This window comes from Apteryx rowi, unplaced genomic scaffold, assembly GCF_003343035.1.
Source record: "Apteryx rowi isolate R43461 unplaced genomic scaffold, aptRow1 scaffold_706, whole genome shotgun sequence".
Taxonomy (NCBI): Eukaryota; Metazoa; Chordata; class Aves; order Apterygiformes; family Apterygidae; genus Apteryx; species Apteryx rowi.
Window position 1 is genome coordinate 335,820 of NW_020450990.1, and position 828 is coordinate 336,647.

Consider the following 828-nt stretch of genomic DNA (forward strand, 5'->3'; position numbering starts at 1 on the left):
TTCCCCACCACTGCCTTTCATTATTCAACCCACAGAAACTGAAGCTTCAGGTGGATGCTACAACCAAAGGAAAAYAGATTGGAAAAAACACATCACACCATCAGCCCGAGTGCCTCTGAACATGCTCCTTCAGCCAAGCCAGAGCTGCTGGCTTACCGCCGGTCTCCCCGCCCACTTAGATGAATGATCTGGCAACAACCACCAGCCTCCTGGCGTTTTGAACTCGTACAAAGCTGGACGCTTGCTCCCGAGCTTCCCCACTTCCTTCCTTTCCCTGACCTGCCTTTAACAGCTCCATACCCTTACCACGCTGGTTACTACACTGCTCCATTCCCTCCCGCAGCATCCCACACCCACCCCCCCGTGCTGCAGGCCCCGAGGCAGCGGGAGGCCGCGCTCCGGACTCAGCCGAGGGTTTTGCGTTTCCCTCGGGCCGAGCCGAGACCCGGCGGCAGGGACGCCCCGCGCCCCGGGGAGCGGCCGCAGCCCCATCCCCATCCTTTGCGCGGGGACCCGCTGGAGCCCGGCTCCGGGGCGGCCCCCACCGGGACACGGAGCAGCGAAGCGAGACGCCCAACGGCCGGCCCTCCCGCCCGAGCGCCGGAAGGGATTTTGCGCCCTTCCGCCGTGGCGTCACGTGACATCCCCTTGGTAACGCAAGATGGCGGCGCCCATGTTGCTGCCCGAGTCCCCTCTGGGGAAGTTGAGGTGAGGCCGCGGCCGCAGCCGGTGCCGGGCCTCCCGGCGGCCCCCAGAAAGAAGGGGAAACCGCCGGGGAGCGGCTAAGGAGGGCCACAGCGCGGCCCGGCCTGGCGCGGGGCCGCCTGC

At 66.4% G+C, this 828-nt stretch overlaps 1 protein-coding gene across 1 annotated transcript in view; it reads left to right on the forward strand.

Moving 5' to 3' along the window:
- Positions 1-626: 626 nt before the first annotated feature.
- The window catches only part of ZRSR2 (zinc finger CCCH-type, RNA binding motif and serine/arginine rich 2), a 22,582-nt gene continuing 22,380 nt past the window's right edge, over positions 627-828 (forward strand). Inside the window, exon 1 of the mRNA XM_026087160.1 lies at positions 627-708. Within this exon, the coding sequence (XP_025942945.1) occupies positions 662-708 (47 nt within the window). The 5' untranslated portion in view covers positions 627-661. The remainder of the gene's footprint in view (positions 709-828) is intronic.